Genomic DNA, 19,217 nt, shown 5'->3' with positions numbered 1-19,217 from the left:
ACGAGTGTGGCCGTACTGCACCTCCACTAGTACGGCTGCTCCTGCATAGCAACACGTAGCTGCTCTTGTTGGATATGTTCCAAGGGTTCATGCATGGCAACGGTGGAGGCAAAGAGGACAGACGAGGTCTCTGGACTACTCAGAGGCTTCTTTCTACCTAGGCAAGTAGCTAACTTTTTTATCCATCTTGGGTACACTTTAATGAACCAGCATACCAGATCTTTAAGTAACAATCGTTGGCAAAGTCCACTGTTCCCATCCTGCCCCACCCATGGAAGATTCTCTGTCATGTGCCACTCCCTCATCCCTCCTCCCATTCCCATAATGGCAGAATGTGTCTATAGGCAATGGTACAGCACTGGGGCTGCACAATGATACCCGCAGAATTGAGTTCGATCCTGGTGGGCAACAGAAAGTACACACCTTATGCATGGCAAGCATAGATCATACTCAACCATAGTCCCCCTTCTGATATGGTCACTTTATGTAACATGCAGGGCCGGGCCGAGGCATAGGCTGGAGAGGCTCCAGCCTCAGGGCGCAGTCTAGGAGGGGGCGCACAATTCACTCAGCTGTCATTCCTAATTGTGTATGAAGCAGAAAGAAATAAGAAAAGGGAATACATGGCAGTGACTGCAGCCAGATAACTAGATATTAAGGTGTTGGGGAGGTTGTGGGCCCTGTGGCACCTCTTAGTCTAATAGCAATCAGTGTGTGATGGCTGGGGTGGGAGGGATGGGGGGCGCACTTTGGTGTCTCAGCCTTGGGTGCTGGAGGACCTTGTCCCGCCTCTGCATGTCTTCAAGCCATCAATGTCACATCAAAAAAATCACAAACATTTAATGTCTGTCGACCTTTCCTACTCTCCATACATGATCCCTTTCTGCCTTTACATTTTTTTTTGTTAGTGTACTTATTTTGCAGTCTCCAGTGTCTGTCAGCATACCCATCCCCGCTGTTAGCTAACCTTACTCTTACATGGTTACATAGTTTCTTGGGTTGAAAAAAGACATACGTCCATCGAGTTCAACCAGAGAACAAAGTACAACACCAGCCTGCTCCCTCACATATCCCTGTTGATCCAGAGGAAGGCGAAAAACCCTTACAAGGCATGGTCCAATTAGCCCCTAAAGGGAAAAATTCCTTCCTGACTCCAGATGGCAATCAGATAAAATCCCTGGATTAACATCATTGGGCATTACCTAGTAATTGTAGCCATGGATGTCTTTCAAGCAGGTATAGAATTTGCCATAACGACTTCCTGTGGCAATGCATTCCACATCTTAATCACTCTTACTGTAAAGAACCCTTTCTTAAATAAATGGCTAAAACATTTTTCCTCCATGCGCAGATCATGTCCTCTAGTCCTTTGAGAAGGCCTAGGGATGCTCATTCGGATTCCGCGGAAATGCAATTTCTAAAATTCAGAACGGAAATTGCATTTCTGCATCGGAATGCGGAAATCGGTAATGCAAATGCGGTAGGCGGATTTCCGCCGGAAATCGCGGAAATTTCCGCCGTAAATCGCGGAAATTTCGACCGAATTTAACATCGATTTTTTCAAAAACTATAAGGTCTTTTTGAAAACTTTGTTTTGCATCTTGTTCACTAGATTCTGTTTAACCTCCCTGGCGGTAAGCCCGAGCTGAGCTCGGGCTAGGCCGCGCAGGAGGATTTCTCCGGCTCTACTGGGGCGATTCGCCCCATTCAAAGTGCTGTGCGCGCAGCCAGCACTTTGCTAGCCGCGCGCACAGCTTGATCGCCGCCGCTCTGCGGCGATCGGCCGCGCGCAGCGGCGAAAGAGGGCCCCCCCCGCCAGAGCCCTGCGCTGCCCGGACCAATGAGTTCCGGGCAGCGCTATGGGCTGGATCGGGTGCGCCTGACGTCAGGACGTCCATGACGTCATCCCGATCGTCGCCATGGCGACAGGAGAAGCCAAACAACAGAATGCGTTATATACGCGCTCCCCTGTTTGCTATTAGTGCCGGCGACGATCGCACTAGAGGGACACATGCGCCCTCTAGTGGTGTTTCATGTAGCTACCACTCTGGTAGCTTTACATGAAACAAAAAAAAAAAAAAAAAAAAAAAGGATTTTTGCCAATTTGGCAAAAAAAAATTAACCGCCAGGGTTAGAGGTTAATAAACTCTTAAAATTTGGTGTTTCTAGGACTTAAGGGGGCTTTGCTATTAACCACTAAAGTCGGCGGAATTTTGCTGTAATGTAAAATGCAGAAAATCTGCATCTGCCTATTTTCTGCATTTTACATTACAGTAAAAATCCGCCGAATTTAGTGGTTAATACCAAAGCCCCCGTAAGTCCTAGAAACACAAAACTTTCAGGGTTTATTAAACGAAATCTTGTGGAAAAGATGCAAAAAAAAAAGTTTTCAAAAAGACCTTATAGCTTTTGAGAAAATCAATGTTAAATTCGGGCGGAATTTCCACGATTTCCGGCGGAATTTCCGCAATGGAATGCGGAAATTGGTAGCAGAAAGCGGAATCGGTAATTGGCAATGGCGGAATGCGAATTTACCACGGAATTGGAAATTGGCATTTCCGACCATCCCTGCTAGGGACAAAAAGCTCATCCGCCAAGCTTTTGTATTGCCCTTTGATGTATTTACACAGGTTACTTAGATCCCCTCTAATGCGTCTTTTCTCCAGACTAAATAAACCCAGTTTATCTAACCTTTCTTGGTAAGTGAGACCTTCCATCCCACGTATCAACCTGACCTACTCTGTACTCTGATCTACACAGTGACCAACGGGAACCAATTTACTACTTTATAGAGAATCCTCAGTCATCATCAGTTCCACCTTATGACCAATGAAAGAGGGATGCTCACATGGTCAGGTTTGGTCTCTGTGAACATGCCGTCTTCTAACCAACAACAGGCAATTATTGTGGTAATTCCACCATTTATAAAATGAGGAGTGCAAAACGTATTCCAAAATTAGAGAGTGGTCACTTGGGAGACAATGAAAAGGAAGTCCTCCGAACTCTAAGCCATCCAGAAGTTTGTATTAAACACACACACTGTCACCACCTGGGGCAAACATCCCCCCTCACAACAGCTAGTATTCCTCCTCACAACAGCTAGTATTCCTCCTCACAACAGCTAATATTCCCCCTCACAACAGCTAGTATTCTTCCTCACAACAGCTAGTATTCCTCCTCACAACAGCTAGTATTCCTAGTCACAACAGCTAGTATTCCTCGTCACAACAGCTAGTATTCCTCCTCACAACAGCTAGTATTCCTCCTCACAACAGCTAGTATTCCTTCTCACAACAGCTAGTATTCCTCCTCACAACAGCTAGTATTCCTCCTCACAACAGCTAATATTCCCCCTCACAACAGCTAGTATTCCTCCTCACAACAGCTAGTATTCCTCCTCACAACAGCTAGTATTCCTCCTCACAACAGCTAGTATTCCTCCTCACAACAGCTAATATTCCCCCTCACAACAGCTAGTATTCCTCCTCACAACAGCTAGTATTCCTTCTTACAACAGCTAGTATTCCCCCTCACAACAGCTAGTATTCCTCCTCACAACAGCTAGTATTCCTCCTCACAACAGCTAGTATTCCTCCTCACAACAGCTAGTATTCCTCCTCACAACAGCTAGTATTCCTCCTCACAACAGCTAGTATTCCTCCTCACAACAGCTAGTATTCGTCCTTACAACAGCTAGTATTCCCCCTCACAACAGCTAGTATTCCTCCTCACAACAGCTAGTATTCCTCCTCACAACAGCTAGTATTCCTCCTCACAACAGCTAGTATTCCTCCTCACAACAGCTAGTATTCCTCCTCACAACAGCTAGTATTCCTCCTCACAACAGCTAGTATTCCTCCACACAACAGCTAGTATTCCTCCTCACAACAGCTAGTATTCCTCCTCACAACAGCTAGTATTCCTCCTCACAACAGCTAGTATTCCTCCTCACAACAGCTAGTATTCCTCCTCACAACAGCTAGTATTCTTCCTCACAACAGCTAGTATTCTTCCTCACAACAGCTAGTATTCCTCCTCACAACAGCTAGTATTCCTCCTCACAACAGCTAGTATTTCAATTCAATCTATTCAATCAAATATATGGATTCACCCTATGTGAGGTCCTTATAGAAACAGTTACCCTTTTGATGTTCCTCACCTTGAAGAGCAAAGTTGACTGCTTTGCTGTATACAAAGTAGGTGCTGCAATTGGCTCTACACTTATACGGCCCCAGATGGGTGTGATCAACAATGGTAACATTAAAGGAGACATTTCGATCCATAGACTCCGTTAGTTTTCCTTTAGTGGTCTGGTTATGGAACAGTATGTAATTGATGGGGAATGATCCATTTCCGAGGGAGCAGTGCATGGCCACGGTGTCCCCGATCCTGACTCTGTCGCCTTCAGCAGTCAGCTCTGGTATTTCATTACAATCTGTAGATATGGAATGGAATATGGCTTAGAATATTGCAAGCGGAGGGGTTCCTTGTTAGCAATCAGTTAATATCAAAAATAATTAAAGTGAACCTACAATCTACGGTTTTATGCAAACCTAAAAAAAAAAAAAAATCACATATACATTTAGATACCTTCATAGTGGGAGCCACTGGATGTTTCAAAAGGCTTCCTAGATCCTCCTACAGCCCACCTTTCTAGCACTGGACCCCCTAAACATACTCACAAGAGCTTGTCGAACAGATTTCTTCTAGGGCATGCAGGAGTAAGGTAGTGCATGCCCAGTAGAACAAAGTGCTCATGCATAGAGGAAAGAAACCGCACCTAGGACATAAGATCAAACTTCTACGAGGAAAGACCAGCACCAGGGCCTGATTTACCATAAGGCACCGTAGACACATGCCTACAGGCGTCAGATTATGGAAAGGTGGCTTACTCCCCTAGTGCCTCCCTCCTTCCCTATGCAGAGTACCGAGCATAAATGAGAGGTTACTCATCCAGCTCTCAGCATTCCACTGATGAGATCTCCTTCCAGTGGAGGGCACCACTAGCTACTTGTATCTATTTTCCTTCTCCTAAAAATAACGGTCATAGACCGCACGGGCCGGTTCTTTGATCGGGTCAATCACTCAGAGTCAGAAACTCGGTCTCGCTGTCGTTTTGCGCATAGATGCCCATATGTGGATTCGCAGTCTATGAACCGACTAGCCGAGAAGAGCGTCCTGACCCCAAAGGATTCACCACACACACACGTACAATTCAAAAGCTTGCCACCACATGTGAGTCAGCACATGACTATAAATATATTAGCACACTGCGAACACTGTAAGTTAACCCTTAGCTGTATGCAGGGATCGGCGCCAGATCTGTCTATCTGTGCCCGATTCAAGCATACGGTTATAAATACAAGATACTCTAGAACACAAGGTAACGTTTTCGGAAGAGTAAGTACGATTGTGTATTCTCAGGAACAGGTCATAACCGTAAAACGATTTTTAAACGTTTTAATAACAAAAATGCATTACACATATTTATACACTAATCAACATATACACACAAAGCTTAAAATAAAAAGGGAATAATTGTGAAAGGTTTACTTAGCCGAAATGCAGTCTGTGTGGGGATATTTCCTTCTGGGAAAAGAAATGCAAAGTCCTTGGTTTCAGAATCATAGGCCTTTAGGTATATTTTGTAATCCAAGCAGATGTTACAGTTCCAAGATGGCCGCTAACCATATGGTCCTCTGGTTAGCAGCAACAGGCTCTTGTGAAGATAGGATCTGGAGGACTGAAGTCCGCCTGCTGGCAATGTGCTTTTGATGAAGCTGGTTTGGGGGTGTGGCAATGCCTGCCCCCTCTGAATTACCCACCAATGACAGTCCACCTCCTCCTAGGAGGATTTTGAGCTTAAATTGTAAACCACTGTAACTCATAAACTATACATGTCATATTTAGGTGGATAGTAGATTCATACTTGTCAGAAAATACTGATTAATATGACATCTTGCATGAGTGCGTTAAGCTGTCCTGTCCCCGAGAAGGGTCGTACACCAATAACCGGATGGGTTATGGTTATGATTTTTATATCAGCACATTGGGCAGATTTTAACGAACAAGACTATATTCATTTCATAGCTGTGCACGGTTTTCATTGAACAGACCAAAATAAAAAAACATATGCATTTAAACTTGTTCCCCAGCGGTGCCGCTTCGGCTGGACTCCTGCTGGGAAAGCTGCCTTAGCCTTTCCTGTGATGAAAGGAACTTTTGGTGCTCAATTAGCATCTAAGTGTGACCAGCTGGAACAGCCTTTGACATATCACACCCGGATTCTAGCTAGGTTTCACACCCCTTGGCTAACTAACAAGTCACTGGCCAGCAAGGAATTCTGTTTGAACAAGGTAATCAAACCCCCATGCCTTCATTAAAAATAAAAAAATGTCATTTTGCGCTACTTTGCGGAACAATACAGAATCGCCAATAGTCTCGACATCTATATCATTCATGACAATGACCTTTTAAGATATTCCACAGTTTTATTTTATATTTAAATCTACTTTAAGTCTTTACTGTTTTATTGTTTTGTTCAATAACACAATCATTTAAGTATGCCAGAGCTAAAATCAATTAACTATTGACCCTTTTTATCACTTTCCTGCTCTCAGAAGCCATTTTCTGCTAGGATAGTGTTTTATAGTTGGAATTTCTTGTCAGTGAGGGTCACACTGTAGTCTGACCGAGTCGTGACTCAGACAGGAACTGCCACTTATATACCTGATGTTTAACTCTTTCAGGCAGAGAAAGGAAAAAAGAAACACAACAGTTATTTGTGTGCTTGGCACTGTAAATACACTTGTCTATTCACCATGTCTCATGTCACCGTGGGTATCCTTTAATACTGAGAGTACCTCTGGCTATCTAATGCTAAGGAGCACCTGTAGCTACCTATGCCAGACAAGGGAAGAAAGAGAGAAGTGACAGTTGGGCCAGCCAGCACATTTGCGGTGTGGGGGATTGTAGGTTTATGGAGAGCCAAGTCTAGGGTGCAAGAACATCTATGCCCATAGGCTCCTGTGATGTAAATCCAGGCCTGACCAGCGCCATCTTGTGGTAATATCGACTTTAGTATCATGCTCTTTTATTCACAGTATCATGAAGCTTACATCGATGTTTCACGGTAGCAACCGCTTTTCCAATTTGTCAAGTTGCTTCTGACATGTACAAAGACTTAGTGACATAAGCAGGTTTATATCACAGAAGCAGTTGGAAATTGAATCAATCACAATGTCAGAACACTTCTGCTTTGCCATTGGACCCTGCATACACGCACCTGATAAGGAACTGTCTTTTTATTCAAATGAGGACGACAGTCCTCTGCCTTCTGTTTCTGCCCCTCCACCAACGATTGGAAGTCGTAATGTGAATTTCCGCTACTGATATGGAAGGGGGAGGTGTTTGTACACTGAACCCGCCTGATTGGTAGAGAGACACTGGGGTATGTGGCTACACGGTGGCTGCCTCCTTGCAGCAGCAAGAGAGAGTCAGTTCCCCATCAAATCTGCAAGTTGGTGGGCAGAAGAGGGTGGTAACATCTGAGTGACGTCATCTCTCTTCTGGGAAAACAATTGGCGCAGCCCTACCTCCCCAAGCACTGCTTGAGTCTATATTGGTGCTGTTGGTGAAGGGGTGGGAAGGTACAGGACTGCCCTCCTCATTTGAATATTAAGATAGTTCTCCATCAGGTCCGCGCATGCAGGAAGGGATGCTCACCGAGAACTCGTGATCGCGGAATTGCTGTGAATCATGAGCATTTTTCCAGTTTTCGGCTTCGAAATCCGAAGCCGTGGATTGATTTTGATCCACGGAACATGGCCACAACAGGTCGTGATTTTTTTATATCCGGATGCATTCACGATCGTGAACACGGTGGGGAACGCCATGGTTAGGTCATGATTGGCGGAAATGACTTCCCTGGGCCAATCAGAGGCCCCCAGCCAGGCCCAGGCAACCAATCATAGGAGGGGAGGCTATGCCCTCCTCTATAAAAAGCGGCGGCCATGATGAAAAGCTCCGTCCTTGCTAGACTGTGGCACTGAGAGGATCATCTCCAGGCCATTGTTGCTTCAGCAAGCACTTTTTTTTTTGTTAAAAACTTAGCGTTTTTACTCCTAACTCCTTACTCTTAAGCTCTGATACTGTACTTGTCAGTTGTATTTAGCTAGCTAGCTCGTTAGCAGGGCCCCCAACCGTCCCGTTTTTGGCTGGACGGTCCCGATTTTGGGGGCCTGTCCCGCTGTCCCGCGCTGCCCCCCCCTTTGTCCCGGCCGCTGGGGAGAGAGGGGGGGAGGGAAAAACCCCGATCGAGGCACCAGCCCGGGGATGTGTATGCGGCATGGATGCCCGCCGCTATTAAGCTTCTCCCTCCCTCCCTCCTAATGTGCCCCCAGTGTCCCCTTCCCCTCCGCAGAGTAAACAAATGTGCAGCGGAGCAGACTGTAACTTTACCGTTGCCTCTCCGCTGCGTACTGGGATCCCATCTGCTCTTCTCGCGGCTTCCTGTCAGGTTTAGCCAATCCTGTCAGGTTTAGCCAGGATGCAGCGTCTTCCTGTCAGGAAGCCGCGAGAAGAGCAGATGGGATCCCAGTACGCAGCGGAGAGGCAACGGTAAAGTTACAGCCTGCTCCGCTGCACATTTGTTTACTCTGCAGAGGGGAAGGGGACACTGGGGGCACATTAGGAGGGAGGGAGAAGCTTAATAGCGGCGGGCATCCATGCCGCATACGCATCCCCGGGCTGGTGCCTCGATTGGGTTTTCTTTTCCCCCCTCTCTGCCCACCCACGGCCACCCTCACCACCCTCCTCCCCCTCCCCCCACCCACTGGCACCCTCCCTTTCGGGAGTAATTAATTAAAAAAAATGTAAAAAAAAAAAAAAAAAAAAAAAAAAAAAAAAAAGTGGGCGTGACTAGGGGTTGGGGGTGTGGCCTAAGTGTCCCGCTTTCTACACTTAAAATGTTGGGAGGTATGCCGTTAGTGATTTATTACTTCAGTTAGTTGTAGTCAGTGTAGTCATAGTAAGAGTGTACTGATTACTGTGCTTAGTGCAGGCAGGTTCAGACTGATTATACTGCTGTATTTATTTATTTATTGTATTTATAAAGCGCCAACATATTACGCAGCGCTGGGCATTAGTTTAGGTTACAGACAATATTTAGGGGTGACATACAGCAATATGACAATACAGGAATACATGCAAACCAGATCACACAGCACAGTATGAGTACCAGGTAATGCTTAGTCAGTCACTGGAGGGGAGCATGGAGATTAGGCAAGTTAGGTCACTCAGATGCATAGCATGGGTTCACAGTAATGGAGGTGCATGATCAGGTAGGACACAAAAGGAGGAGGACCCTGTCCAAAGGCTTACAATCTAGAGGGAGAGGTAAGGACACGAAAGGTAGGGGACCAGAGTTCAGCTGTGGGTTTAGAGCACTTGTGAGGGGTAGTAGGCCAGAGTGAAAAGGTGAGTTTTGAGGGCTTTCTTGAAGATGTTGAAGGAGGGGGTACCCTAATGGGTGGAGGTAGGGAGTTCCATAGTGTTGGAGTAGCTCTTGAGAAGTCCTGGAGGTGTGCATGGGACTGGGTGATGCGGGGGGCAGTTAGGCGAAGTTCATTAGAAGAGCGGAGTGGGCGGCTAGGTGTGAACCTCTAAGTAAGATCGGAAATGTAGGTTGGACAGGTTTTGTGGACAGATTTGTAGGTCAGACACAGTATCTTGAATCTGATACAGGACTGGATAGAAAGCCAGTGGTGGGATTCTAGGAGGGGATCTGCCGTGGTGGAGCGATGGGAGCAGTGGATAATTCTGGCTGCCATATTCATGATGGGCTGCAGTGGGGCTGTTCGGGTCATAGGGAGACCAGACAGCAGGGCATTGCAGTATTCAAGGCGGGAAATTATGAGGGCATGGATGAGGAATTTGGTGGTGGCAGAGGTCAGGAAAGGGCGAATCTGACAGATGTTACGAAGGTGGAAGTTGCAGGACTTTGTGAGGTTTTGGATGTGGGGAGTGAAGGAGAGTGCGGAGTCCAGGGTGACACCCAGACCGCGGGCTTGAGAGGTAGGGCGAGTGGTAGTGTGGTTAACAGTGACATGCACATCTGGGAGGTTCATGGATGGCCGGGGTGGGAAGATCATAAATTCCGTTTTGTCTAGATTTAGTTTCAGGAACCTAGCAGACATCCAGGAGGAGATGGCTGATAGGCAGGAGGAGACCTTGTCCATGGTAGTGGTGGATATGTCAGGGGTGTGGAGGTAGATCTGGGTATCACCTGCATACAGATGATAGTTAAAACCCATGGAGGAGATAGCCTTGCCAATGGAGGATGTGTATAGGGTGAACAGTAGGGGGTCAAGGACCGAACCTCGGGGGACTCCCACCGAGAGGTGGTTGGGGGTGGACGAGGACTTATTTAAGGCGTGAAGGAGCGGTTGGAGAGGTAGGATGAAAGCCAGGACAGGGCGAGATCGTGAATGCCCATGGGCTGGAGGGACTGGAGGAGTAGGGGATCATCTACTGTGTCAAAAGCTGCTAAAAGGTCAAGGAGGAGGAGAATGGAGTATTTACCCTCAGCTTTAGCTAAGGCAAGGTCATTGACCACTTTGGTGAGAGCAGTTTCGGTTGAGTGGGCAGGCCGAAATCCAGATTGCAGTGGGTCTAGCAGTGAGTTGACATTGAGGTACTGGGTCAAGCGTTTGTGAACACGACGCTCAAGGAGCTTTGAGGCAAAGGGGAGGAGGGAGATAGGGCGGTAGTTGGAGGGTAGCGAGGGGTCGAGGGAGGGTTTCTTGAGCAGGGGTAGTACAGTGGCCTGCTTGAAGTCTGAGGAGAAGGTGCCTGTGGATAGGGAGAGGTTGAACAGGGTAGTGAGGACTGGGGCTAATTCCGTGAAGTGAGGCTGGAGTAAATCAGAAGGGATGGGGTCAAGGGGGGAAGTAGTGGTATGGGAAGTCTGCAGTAGGTGGTTGACTTCCTCGGTGGTAGTAGGAGTGAAGGATGTGAGCGGAGGATAGGGTGGAGGAGGAGCTGGTTGGGGGGGGGGGGGGGGGGGGGCTGGAGGTGAAGATTGGAGATTGGAGATTTCCTGGCGGATGGAGACAATTTTGTTGGTGAAGTGGGTGGCTAAATCTGTGGCAGAGAGGGAGGAAATGGAGGGTGGGGTGTGGGTTTAAGCAGGGAGTTGAAAGTGGCAAAAAGACGCAGGGGGTTGGAAGCTTGTGCTCCGATGAGCTTGGTAAAGTATTCCTGCTTCGCATGAGCAAGTGTGGAACTGCAGCTGGTTGGTCTTGTACTGTAGGAAATCCTGGTTAAGTCTAGTTTACCTCCATTTCCATTCAGTGGCCCGTGTTTTCCTCTGGAGGTTGCGAGTATGGGTAGTGCACCAGGGCTGGGGGTTGTGGCGAAACATTGGTGGAGCAGCTTTCTCTAGGGCTGATGAGAGAGTTTGGCGATACTGAGCTGCAGCAAGATTAGAACAGGTTAGGGTGGGGAAAGTGGAGGAGAGGGCATGGAGGGGGTCAGCAAGGACACTAGGGTTGAGCTTGCGTAGGTCTCGCTGCCATCGACCAGGTGGGTGGGCGGGTAGATTGGAGGTGCCTTCCGTGAGGAGGTTGAAGGTGAAAAGGTGATGGTCTGAGGGTGGAAAGGGTGCGATGTCAAGGTCTGCAATGGTGGTGGATTTAGTGAATATAAGGTCAAGAGTGTGACCTGCAGTGTGAGTGGGGGTGTTGTCGTGTTGTACTAGTCCAAGTGAGTTGGCAATGGTGAGTAGCCGGGTCACAGCGGAGTTCTTGGCTTCATCGATGGGAATATTGAAATCCCCAAGGATGATGGTGGGGAGGTCAGAGGAGAGGATGTGAGGGAGCCAGGAGGCAAGGTCATCGAGAAATTGTGGGGTGGAGCCCAGAGGGTGGTATAAGACCGCAATAATGGCAGGGAGGGGGTGGTAGAGGCGGATGGTGTGGGTCTCGAATTATGTGAATTGTAGGGAGGTAGGTTGGGTGAGGACACGGAAGGTGCAAGATGGGGAGAGGAGCAGACCCACCCCTCCACCGGTCCTGTTGTCTGGTCTGGGGGTGTGACTGAGGTGAAGCCCCCCGTAGGAGAGGGCAGCCTCTGCGGCAGAGTCAGAGGGGGTGAGCCATGTCTCAGCGAGTGCGAGGATGGTGAGGGATTTGGAGAGGAAGAGGTCGTAGACTGCTCTAAGTTTATTGCGGACGGATCTGGCATTCCAGAGACCACAGGGTAGGGGGAGCATGTGTTTGTGCGTGGGATGGATGGAAATAAGGTTGGAGCGAGGATGGATGATTAGGTTATATGTGGACAGATACTGTAATACTGTATACTTGTTATCTAGCTGAGCCAGCCAGCGATCAACTTCAGTTGCTGTCACTGGTCAGTTACTAGTACGTTTACTCAGTGAGTGATATTGTACTGTTCTATTAGTGCGCTGCAGGCAGACCGCTGTCCACTCATTTTTGTGTTCTATATTATTTTACTGTATCACTTGTATTCAGTTCATAGCCAGTGATCAACATCAGTTACTTGCAGTCACTGCCACTGGTCAGTCCCTAAGTTTACTCAGTGACCTTATACTGTGCTAGCAGCGTGCAGCCCGTTACGTCTAGGGAGAGGGCGGGGTTTACGGGGTCAGGGTGCAGCAGAGCCTGGGCCGTGTCAGCCGACACCGGTGTCACAAATTTTCAAACCTTTTCAAACCTGTGGTGGTTGACCAGATTGAACCTGACGTATTGATGGACATGATGAGTATATCCCAGCCCTCCGCTATGAGCAGCACTCCCAGCAGCAGCCAACACCCCACGCTTGCTGTGACATCCACCCCAGCAGCAAGTGGTCACCAGCCCTCCCCCTGACGAGAGTGTTCTGTCCCTCAGTCCGGCATCTGGGAACATGTTAATGGCTGACGCTCAGGACATACTGGGGACTGATGTGGAGGAGATTGTGCTCGGGCCAGGATCAGAAGTCTTTTTTGAGGATGAAGAGGGGTCTGCGTCTGGGGAGGAAGAGGAGGTGTGGGAGTCAGAAGAGTCCTGATGAGGATGATGATGATGTTGGGGACCGTCTGCATGTGCAGCCTCAGTCCGCAGAAGAAAGCTCGGAGCAGGATGATGAGTCACCTGGGCAAGTACATAAGTCAGGCAGGGGCAGGTCCAGCAGCGGACGTGGAAGAAGACAGGCCACGGCTTCAGCCAACACCACCACCAGCAGTAGTACCACCACGCAAACCCCAACCACAGAGATTGCAGCTGCACCCTCTGCTTGCCGTAGCGGCCAGGGCCTCAGGTCATGAAAGTCCCCGATATGGAACTTTTTTGTAGTATCAAGCCAGGACAAAATGTATGCATTTGAGCCATGGGTGCAACGTGTCCAAAATGGATACCTCATCCCTCCAGGGCCACCTGAAGAGCTCCCACTGCAATGAGTATGCTGAGTTTAAGAGGATGCAGGTGCTGCAAGCAGGGGGTGCTCAGAGCACAAGGCCCACCACCGCAGAAGCATTATCCCTCCCTCAGGGTCGTGAATCCCCCGCCGCAGCATGCAATCAGACTACACCCTCCAGTGCGGCCTCGGCAGGTGACACAGAAATTGATGCTGGTGAGGCCAGCCAGTCCTCCTCCTTGGCCTCGATTTCCCCTGCAGCACAACATCGGCGTCAGACCCTGCTGAGCAACACCTTTCCGGGTCTGACCAAGCCTCTGCCTCCTAATCACAGGCGCATCAGAAAACTAAATGTATTGCTGGCCCAGGCCATGGCATCACAGCTGCTTCCCTACTCCCTGGTGCAGGAGGGGAGAGATATCCGCAGGCTGCTCCAGTTTGGCATCCCCAAGTGACAAATCCCCAGCCGCCACTATTTCTCGAGGAACGCCATCCTAGCACTCCACAAGTTCGTGGTGGCAAATGTGGCCCATTTGCTGGACTAAGCTGTGGGTGAGCGGGTCCACATAACAATGGACTAGCGGAGCAGCCAATTTGGGGCAGGTCACTACCTGTCCTTTACGGCGCACTTGGTGACATTGGTGGAGGGGGGGGGAGAGAGAACAAGAGCGCAGCAGCAGGCCACTTGGTGGTGCCACCACTCAGGATCAGGGGAGATGCAGCAGGCTCCTCTGATCCCAGTCCCTCCACACCCCACAGCAAGCAAGCCCACCTCAGCAGCAGCAGCGCCAGGCCTCGCCACTGCCAAGCACTGCTGAAATTGGTCAGCCAGCCTGGGGAAGGACAAATTGACAGCCGCCCACACTCTGGCCGCCCTCAGGGTGCAGGAGGACAGGTGGCTGACCCCCAGAGGCCTGAAAGTAGCTTATGTGGCAGCCGATAATGGGGCTGTTGCCGTTGAATGGGTATGGCGGCTTGGGGAGGAGGACACAGCACAGGAAGAGGACAGGCATGTCATATGCATATGGGACATCGACGACGATGAAAATGTTGTTGCCAATGCCCACTTGTTCCCCATGGCTGCGCACATGTTGTGCTGCCTTCGCAGGGACCCCTGGGTGATCCAGATGCAGCAAAGGGAGGACATCTGGATCACCTTGATGCTGGACCCATGTCTGAAGGGGAAGGTGGGCGAGTTCATGACGCCATCCACCACCGAGCAACGCACAAGGGAGTTGCATGAGGCCTTTGTGCGCAGACTCTTGGAAGCATTCCCCCAGCCTTCCACCCCCACTGTTGCTGTTCCGCCAACCCAGCAACAGGTGGCTGCGGCCACCACCATCAGCAGCATCAGCAGCCGGTGCCCTGAAGACCTGCTAAGCCTAAGCAAGAGCCTGTAGGCAGTACAGCTGCCCAGAGCAGCGGTGCCAGCAGATACAGCATCCTTCTCCAACCAGCACCAGCAGCGACTGACCAGCATGGTGTGACTACATGGGGTCATTCAGCAGGCTTAATGACACCAACAGCCCCGTGGACCCCTTGGAGTACTGGGTCAAGAGACTGGACATCTGGAGGGAGCTTGCCCAGTACACCCCGGAAGTCCTGTCCTGCCACCCTTCCAGTGTCCTCTCCGAGAGATGCTTCAGTGCGGCCGGTGGCGTGGTCACCGAGAAGCGCTCTCGGCTGTCTCACACCTCTGTGAACAAACTCACTTCCTCAAAATAAATCAGACTTGGGTGCAATAGATGACTTCCTGGCCCCTATTGTCAGCCACAGAGGGACATGAAGTGGCTGTTGCAATTTGTTAACCATGCCTACCTTTGCAAAGCAAGTTAGAACCTGCCTGCCTTGGTTCCTTTTTTTTGCTGTTGTACCACCAGTGAGGTGCCATGGTCGTTCTGTGCTGCCGCACTGACCGCTTAGTCCTCCTCCTGCTGCCGCTGATGTTCCTCTAACTACTAAAGTCTGCGTTCCCAACGCCAGGGTCCAAGGAATGCATCTAATTTTTGGGCAGCATCATCATGCTGTGGTACTACCAGTGTGGTGACATGGTCGTTTGTTCTGTGCTGCCATGCTGACTGCTGCTGCTTAGTCCTCCTTCTCCTCCTCCTGCTGCCGTTGATGTTCCTCTAACTACTAAAGTCTGCGTTCCCAATGCTAGGGTCCACGGAATGCATCTAATTTTTTGGGCAGCATTATCATGCTGTGGTACTACCAGTGAAGTGCCATGGTCGTTCTGTGCTGCTGCACTGACCGCTTAGTCCTCCTGACTCTCTACTAAAGTCTGCACTCCCAAAGCCAGGGTCCACTGACAACTCTGCTGTATCATGTCATTGCTATCGCTTCAAAAAAAAAAAAAAAAAACTAAAAAAAACCCAAAACATTGACAAAAACCTGTTTTTTTTGGGCGTCGCCCACTTGTCTCATCCCCCTCCCTCCAGTGTTACCACTACCGCCAGGTGCCACTGGGACTCGCCATTACCTCTGCAATTGCTTAAAGTGTATCTTCCGGTTTAAAAACAATTATTACCAATTAATCGCCACATTTTAAAGAGAAACTCTGACCAAGAATTGAACTTTATCCCAATCAGTAGCTGATACCCCCTTTTACATGAAAAATCTATTCCTTTTCACAAACAGACCATCAGGGGGCGCTGTATGACTGATATTGTGGTGAAACCCCTCCCACAAGAAACTCTGAGGATGGTGGTACTCCTGGCAGTTTCCTGTCTGTGAACCTTGCTGCATTGTGGGAAATAGCTGTTTACAGCTGTTTCCAACTGCCAAACAAACATGCAGCAGTTACATAACCTGCCCACGGTAAAAATGTCACCATGTAATAAATGTCAGAATGCAAATCAGGGATTTAAAAGATTTTACAATGAGCAAACACTGACTAAATCATTTACACATAATTATTGTAAAAATGAAGCACTTTTTTTATTACATTATTTTCACTGGAGTTCCGCTTTAAGTGTTGATTTCACTTTAAAATCCATTTTCTCAAAAACGATAAGTTCTTTTTGATTTTTTTTTAAGTTGTAGCCCCTTATCGCCATTATAAATAATCCATCTTATTTTGGAGATGGTAGCATGTATGCGGGCTTTGCTATTAACATTAAAAGAAAATCCGGATCACGGGCCGTGGATAGCTGTAATTGACTCATTCACAGCGAAAATCCAGTTTGAATTCGTGATTCAGTTTAAAATCCGGATTTTAATTACCACAGTTCCGGACTTTTTTTTAGCCTCGCCTGGGTTTGTCGAATCCGTGGATGAGGGAATCCGGGATTTACTCGAATTCGTGGATGGGGTATCCGAGCACCACTACATGCAGGACCATGCAGAGACAAATGGTCTCTCCTTTTTAGGCAGATAATGAATTGACTGGACCCTTTATGATAAACACCAGTACACCTAGTTATTCATGCAGTTATCTAATCTGTAAGTTTTTGTAACAGCAGCACAATGCATAGAATTGTGCAGATACAAGTCAGCAGTTTAAATTATTCACATCAAACACCAAAATGGGGTAAAAACCACACCTCCACCCATGCAACTGGTCACCCGTGTGTTGATAATATACACACCACACTCCCAGTGCGTACAATTGTTATAGCTGCGGGCTCACCAGATGTAGATGCTGACCATATGATAGACCAGCTCTCAGCGCATAAACAATCAATTCCCCTCCTCTCTCTGGCAAAGTTATCTGCCTTAATAGACTCAAAACAAAGCCTCTATAGTGTAGTAACGTTTATTAAAACGGGTGACCAGTTGCATGGGTGGAGGTGTGGTTTACCCGCTCTGAAACAGTATTACGCTATGTATTGTTTTTTGCTCTGAGGTACATACAGGAAGAAGGCTAAAGGAGTGTGAGGTGCCATTTACCATATGCGATTTACGCTGATCATAATCAATCAACCATCAAATTTGGTGAGCGTGATACTTACTATTTGTGTGGAGGCCTGAGACTGTGGACTTTAAAGTGGACTCTTTTATTTAGCTCATGCCAAGGAACTGTGTTGTGGGAGTTTTGGACTGTGTTTTGGCTGGTGCAGAGCGCTGTACTCAAATAGCTACATAGGATCACCAAACCTGGCCAGCTAAAAGACTGGAAAAATTGTCCATGGCCTGATGAATTTTCTCCTGAGGGCTCAGGCACATGTATGATGGGTCAGAAGTCAGTGAAGAGAGATTGAATCTATGGAGCCCAACCTGTCCTGTGGCAACAGGCTAGTGGTGGTGGTTAGCATGTGTTAAAAAATGAGATAGTACAGCTAACAATTCTTCAGAAATTTTCGGATGGAATCATATTCCATTGCAATTCTTCAACATCTTATGGAATCCATGCCAAGAAAACAGATTTATGTTGAGGGCAAATGGAGACCCTATCTAGTATTAGCAGTATGTTCCGGACAGAGAGCCCAGTAAGTTTATGTTGTGACATGAAAACACTTTCCGGATGTAAACACAGAATGTAGGCAATGGATACCAACATCAAGCTAAGCAGTGGAAAGCAACGAAACACCTATAAAAGCAAATACAAACTGGATGCATAAAATTGAAAATAAAACATGTTTTCCTTATACATGACGTGATTAGCTATCACTTACAATGCGAGGGACAGTTCTAGCCATTGAACTGAAAGGACAGAGGAAATCTGGAAAGAGTATGGAGATTGCTACTAAAGTGAAGCCAAGCTAGGAACTGTTATACCAGTTTTCAATATACTGAAAAAAAAGGTTAGATCCAGCCTTGGATTTTTAGTAAGGTATGTGTCCCTCATCTAGTAGAATTTCCGTAAGTTTTTGAGTAAGCTGTTAAACTTTTTCAGCAGCAACAGAGCACCAGTACCAAATATTTACCAAAATACATTTTAAATATATTATATAGCAATAAAAATGTGATTATTTGTAAATACTCATCCACGAGGGAAGCAGGTGGCTCGATTTCCAAAGTATTTTTTAGAGCTGGATCCATGTTTAGGTGCTGATGATCCATTAACTTGAATGAAATGTCAAAACTAATTGTATCTAAATTACATCGGTGCTAAAACAGCAGCATCAGCAGCAACCACACAACAACTTCCCTGGTGAAACGACAGACGGTACAGAGATTACACTAGCTAGTTACTATTAGCTAGTTTTGAAGTAAATATTGGATGATCTCAGCAGAGATTGTAACCCTTTTGTACTATAGTGAGTTTTTAGGACATGACACGAGGGAATATGGCTAGGTAGTGTAAAGGCCCTTTCACACCGATGCAGTATTTTTACCCACCCCACCACCGGGCAATGAAAGTCTATGGAGACTTTTATACTTGCGCAGTACAATGTTGCGGTAGTGACGTTTTCACTCCATCCATGACGCAGGTGAAGAATTACATTAACGCTGCGGCGCTGCATTCTTCGTCAGCCCTGAAGTCATGTTAGTCTATGGCGACACGCGGAGTAGAAAAAATTATGATGTGACGTCACAGTGCGCTTGACCGGAAGCGTATTTTAATAATACGCTTCCATGCACTTCGGCGTGCCCGAAACAGGAAGTGTCGGCAAACGCACATTACACGCTCGTCACTTTCTGCTTGGCCGGTGGCCAGACAGGGAACACCACACAAAAGCGCAGTGTTTCCTGAAGGCCTGTTTTTGACTGCGTGATGCGTTGGGGTGCGACGCACCACATCGCTAACACTGGTTTCTGGTGTGAAACCAGCCTAAGGGATGACAGGTCCAGATCCACAATATCTCATACAGAGCTACAGATATCAAAGCTGTACTTATTGAGGGAATAAAGGTGAGATC

At 47.8% G+C, this 19,217-nt stretch overlaps 1 protein-coding gene across 4 annotated transcripts in view; it reads right to left on the bottom strand.

The window, feature by feature from the left end:
• Nucleotides 1-19,217, bottom strand: part of LOC137541434 (allergin-1-like) — a 92,305-nt gene that overhangs the window by 42,726 nt on the left and 30,362 nt on the right. For all 4 annotated transcript variants that reach the window (XM_068262718.1, XM_068262719.1, XM_068262720.1 and 1 more), the window contains one exon: nucleotides 4,160-4,435. In XM_068262718.1, coding sequence (XP_068118819.1) covers nucleotides 4,160-4,435 — 276 coding nt within the window. The remainder of the gene's footprint in view (nucleotides 1-4,159; nucleotides 4,436-19,217) is intronic.

Source organism: Hyperolius riggenbachi, chromosome 12 (assembly GCF_040937935.1).
Source record: "Hyperolius riggenbachi isolate aHypRig1 chromosome 12, aHypRig1.pri, whole genome shotgun sequence".
Lineage (NCBI taxonomy): Eukaryota > Metazoa > Chordata > Amphibia > Anura > Hyperoliidae > Hyperolius > Hyperolius riggenbachi.
This window is presented reverse-complemented; position numbering and strand designations above follow the sequence as displayed.